The 4,703-nt window shown below is 54.3% G+C and overlaps 1 protein-coding gene across 1 annotated transcript; it reads left to right on the top strand.

Annotated features, from left to right (window-relative positions):
* The first annotated feature begins 1,667 nt into the window (after window positions 1–1,667).
* Window positions 1,668–4,329, top strand: Hps6 (HPS6 biogenesis of lysosomal organelles complex 2 subunit 3). The gene has a single exon (XM_051199988.1). It carries the CDS (start codon window positions 1,797–1,799, stop codon window positions 4,215–4,217), a length of 2,421 nt encoding a protein of 806 aa, XP_051055945.1. The 5' UTR covers window positions 1,668–1,796; the 3' UTR covers window positions 4,218–4,329.
* The last annotated feature ends 374 nt before the right edge of the window (window positions 4,330–4,703 follow it).

The raw sequence follows: 4,703 nt of genomic DNA, 5'->3' as shown, positions 1-4,703 counted from the left end.
TCACTCCAAAGCTCCAAACTATCAAAAAAAGAAAAGAAAAGGAAAAAAAAAAAGGATCCTAAAAAGCAGGGGAACCTTACCTATAAATCATAGGTGTGGAGCAGCATATGGTAGTTAATGCACACACAAGAACAGTTTATAATGCCAGCATTTGGGAAGCTGAGGCAGAGGAATTGTCAATAGTTCAAAAACAAACTGTCTCAAATAAATAACAATAAAGAGCTGAGGAGCTGACTCGGTGAGCAAGTATGGACTTTTCAGTAATGCTGTGAGCCTGTGTTTACCACTCGAATGGAAGGGTGAACCTGGGAGAGCAGGACCTAAGAGGCAAAGACTCGTGCAATAGCCAACTTCATTCAGAGCATCACACACTATCCTCTGAGGGTTAAGAAGAGCCAGAGAGTAAAGTATACAATCACAAGGAAAGGCTGCTCCTGGTTAAAACAAACAAACAAACAAACAAAAACATGTTTTTCTGTAGAGGCAGATGAACAAATAACAACAGCCAGCTGTAATGAATAATCTAAAATGAACTCACTCCTATCCAACACATCTGAGAAGGGCATGGAAGTATAATCCAAGAACAACACACACCAGAGAGGAACAGAGGTTACAAGACCCGCCTCGTTTATTTGGAATTTTCTCACAAGGTCTCAGAAATCTCCCCACACAGCTTCATTCATGGGCCTTGTTCCAACACCTGAGTTTGATCCTTGGGACCTGTCTTAGTCACTATTCTATTACTGTGAATAGACATAACGCAGCAACCACTTAAAACATGCCGGGCAGTGGTGGTGCATGCCTTTAATCCCAGCACTTAGGAGGCAGAGGCAGTTGGATCAGAGTTCCTTGACATGCTCCAAAGCTACACAGAAACCCTGTCTTAAAAAAAAAAAAAAAAAAAAAAAAAAAACAAAAACAAAAGCAAAAACAAAAACAAAAAAAAAAACAAAAAACAAAAACCTAGTTCTATCCCCAGCAATTGATACAGTGATTTGAGCCTGTAATCTCAACGTGGGAGGCAGAGGCTGGAGGATCCTTTGAGCTCATTGGATGGCTAGTCAATTGGCTGAAAGGTCCTTGGGAATGAAGCTGTCTCAAAACATTGTAGACAGACATCTTCTGAGGAAAGACAGAGGCTGACCTTCGGCCTACACAGGTGCATACAGTAATATGAAGGAAGGGGATATTATAATAATGAAATTCATTACTTTGTGTGCTAACTTAAAAATCTAAAAATACATATAAAGATCAGGGGTGGTGCACACCTTTAGTCCCAGAACTCGGGAAGCAGAGATAGGAGGATCTCTACGAGTTCAAGGTCAGTCTGGTCCACACAGTGAGTGGAACATTAACCTTCCTGTTTTAAATTCACAGGAGGATGAAGTTTTCTGTTTTGCTCGGGGGTGACACTGTCAGTACTCAGTCTTGAAGAATGAATAGATTGCGGGTGAAAGGGCGAGGCTGGGAAAGAAGGGACAATTTGAGAGACTGTCTCAGTGCCAAGGGAGGATGAGGTCGGAAGGTTGAGACAGACCCTAGGGTGTTGCGGAGGCTCCTCCCCCATGATCTTCTCGAAGCTCCTCCCACGATGTGCGGCGCTGGCCAGGCGTGCCCCGGGGCAATCCAGACCAGCCGGGCGGGGCGGGGCGGGGCGGAGTCGACACTGGGGCCAGGGCTGGGCTCACCTCATCCACCAGAGACGGAAGTGCACTCCCCCCGGCACCGCGCAGTAGCAGCGGGGCCTCGCCCCACCGGGCGGTCAGGCCTCGGGGAGCCCCTGCGCCAGAGGCATCATGAAGCGTGCGGGAACTCTGCGCCTGCTTTCGGATTTGAGCAACTTCACCGGCGGGGCCCGGCTCCGCGAGTTGTTGGCCGGGGACCCAGATGTCCTAGTCCGCTGCAGCCCTGATGGCCGTCACCTGCTGCTCTTAAGCCCCCCCGGGTCGCCTGCCCCGCAACTTCTAGTGGCTGTGCGTGGGCCGGGCCAGGCCCTGGAGCGTGCCTGGCCGGAGGGGCACCCCTCGCCGCTGGACGCCTTCTTCATTCCGTGGCTGGCGCGACCCGCCCTGATCTTGGTGTGGGAGAGTGGCCTGGCAGAGGTGTGGGGCACGGGGATGGAGCCTGGCTGGAAGCTACTTCAGAGCACTGAGTTGTGTCCGGATGGTGGAGCCCGCGTGATGGCCGTGGCAGCAACCCGAGGCCGCCTAGTTTGGTGTGAGGAGCGTCAGCTTGGCGTTGAGGGCCGGCCAGGACAGCTTTCGATGGCTTTCAGCCACTGTGTGTGCGTCAAGACCCTGGAGACCAGCGGGGAGGCTGGCACCAAGCTGGGCCACACACACATCCTGTTGCACCACTGCCCCGCTTTTGGACTGATAGCCTCCCGCAAGGACCTCTTCCTGGTGCCCACCACCGCCACTTGGCCTGGGGTAGCCCATGTTCTGCTCATCTGGAGCCCAAGCAAGGGCAAGGCCATAGCTGTCGCCCCATCTCTTGGTCTTTCTCACAGTAAAAGCCTGAATCCCAGGCAAGGAGATACCTGGGACTTCCGGACCCTGCTGCGAGGCCTTCCTGGGTTCCTGACCCCCAGGGAGCCGTTGGCTGTCCACACCTGGGCCCCATCTTCCCATGGCTTGTTGTTTCTTGACTTGCAAGGCAAGGTGAGCCTGGTGCAGTGCCATGGTGGTACTCGAACTGTGGGAACCCTGCAGGAGGCACCTGTAGGCCTAAAGGGGTCTGCGGCCCTGGGAACATTTCATGGCACGTTAGCCTGTGTCCTGGGCTCCACGTTGGAACTACTGGACATGAGCAGTGGGCAGCTGTTGGAAAAAAAGGTGCTGAGTACAGACAGAGTGCATCTGCTGGAACCTCCAGCTCCCGGCATGAAGAATGAGGAAGAGTTGGAGACCCGAGGAGCTCTTTGCTTGCTTTCAGCCTTGGGTCTGTTTCGGGTGGGTTGGGAAGCTCCCCGAGGCCTTGAGCTACCCTCAGACAGGGATATGGTGTTTGAGGAGGCCTGCGGGTACTACCAGCGACGGAGCCTGCGAGGTACCCAGCTCACCCCAGAAGAGCTGAGATGCAACAGCATGTTTCGGGCACCTCAGGCCTTGGCCTCCATCCTCCAGGGCCACCTGCCCCCTTCTGCGCTGTTGACTGTGCTGAGGGCTGAACTCCGGGATTACCGGAGCTTAGAGCGGCTCAAGGCCCAGCTGGTGGCAGGGGACGAGGAGGAGGCTGGCTGGGCTGAGTTAGCAGAGCAGGAGGTAGCCCGCCTGCTAAGAACCCAGTTGACCGGCGACCAGCTGGCCCAACTCAACACCATTTTCCAGGCCCTTCCTACAGCGGCTTGGAGCGCCACCCTCCAGGCCCTGCAGCTCCAGCCAGATAGAACTGGCAGGCTGAGGTCCCAGGCACCCCCTGACGTGTGGAAGAAGGTGCTGAGGGCCCCTGCATCTGCAAAGGAGCCCCCCAATGGAATGCTGCCCCCCTTTGAACTCTTGTGTCAGTGCCTGGGCCAGCTGGAGCCTCAGTGGCTCCCCCCATTTGTGGAGCTGGCACAGCGGCAGGGCGGGCCCGGCTGGGGGGCTGAAGGCCCCGGCCTACCCCTTTATCGTCGCGCCCTAGCGGTGCTAGGGGAGGAAGGGAAGAGGCCTGAGGCTCTGGAACTGGAACTGCTTCTGGGCAGTGGGCGGCCCAAGGCTGTGCTGCATGCCGTGAGGCAGCTGATAGAGAAGGGGGAGTGGGAGAGGGCTCTCGAGGCCGGCCTGGCCCTTGACTCCTCCAGCCCCCTGCTTCGGAGTGAGATCTTTAAGCTCCTGCTGGCAGAGTTTGCCCGCCATCGCCGCCTTGACGCTCACCTCCCACTCCTTTGTCGCCTGTGCCCTCCAGAGGTGGCTCCAGATGAGCTCCTGCTTTTACTGAGGACACATCTCCCAGATGACGTGGGAGCCTCCAGCCCTTTCCCTGAGCCTGGGGCGGAGCCGCCTCTCACAGTGGGCTTGGTCAGAGCCCTCCTAGAACAGACGGGGGCTCAAGGCCGGCCCTCTGGGCCAGTTCAAAGCAAGTATGAAGACATCCTGTGGGAACCGGGCACTCCACCCCCCACCCCACCTCGTGAACCTATTGCTACGTTACAGGCATCAGACCACCCAGGACCAGAAGCCTGGGTACCAGCTGGACAGGGGCTCTGTGCAACTGACTTGGGAGGTCATCTGTAGACCACAGAGAAGAGGAAGGGTTACCTAGGGTTGGAGAGTACCAAAGTGAGACTTGTGTGTGCAATACAGTGTTGTGGAACAGTTTTCAAAATATATGCAAATACCAGATATATTCAGTTTTTTTTTTGTGTGTGATATTTTGAACAGCTGAGGGTTGCCGCTTACAGACAGAATGTTTGAATCTGGAACTCTTTCCTAAAGTAGCCACTTATAGTCATGAAAACAACAGTCATGAGTGTTCCATTTGTGCTAGGTAACCTGCTGCTCTTCATAAAAATCTTGTCTGATGGGAAAGTATGCATGTTGTCTTCATTTTCTAGATGGGAGAAATAGCTGTCTAGAAAGACTAAGTAGCTTGGCCAGATATGCCAGTTAGAACATAGACCTTTTAACGTGGGAATCTTGTCATACATATATCCCAGTGGAGCCCTGTCTGGGCAGCCTCATCTGGGGCTGGCTTTCTCTAGGACTGCAAGCAGAGAATCC

This window comes from Phodopus roborovskii, unplaced genomic scaffold (assembly GCF_943737965.1).
Source record: "Phodopus roborovskii unplaced genomic scaffold, PHOROB, whole genome shotgun sequence".
In the NCBI taxonomy this organism is placed as follows: domain Eukaryota; kingdom Metazoa; phylum Chordata; class Mammalia; order Rodentia; family Cricetidae; genus Phodopus; species Phodopus roborovskii.
Note: the sequence above shows the minus strand (reverse complement) of the source record. Positions and strands in the feature narration are given on the sequence as shown.

Coding starts and splice junctions, on each gene's coding strand:
- Hps6 (XM_051199988.1), top strand. CDS start 1,797: ATGAAGCGTGCGGGAACTCTGCGCCTGCTTTCGGATTTGAGCAACTTC.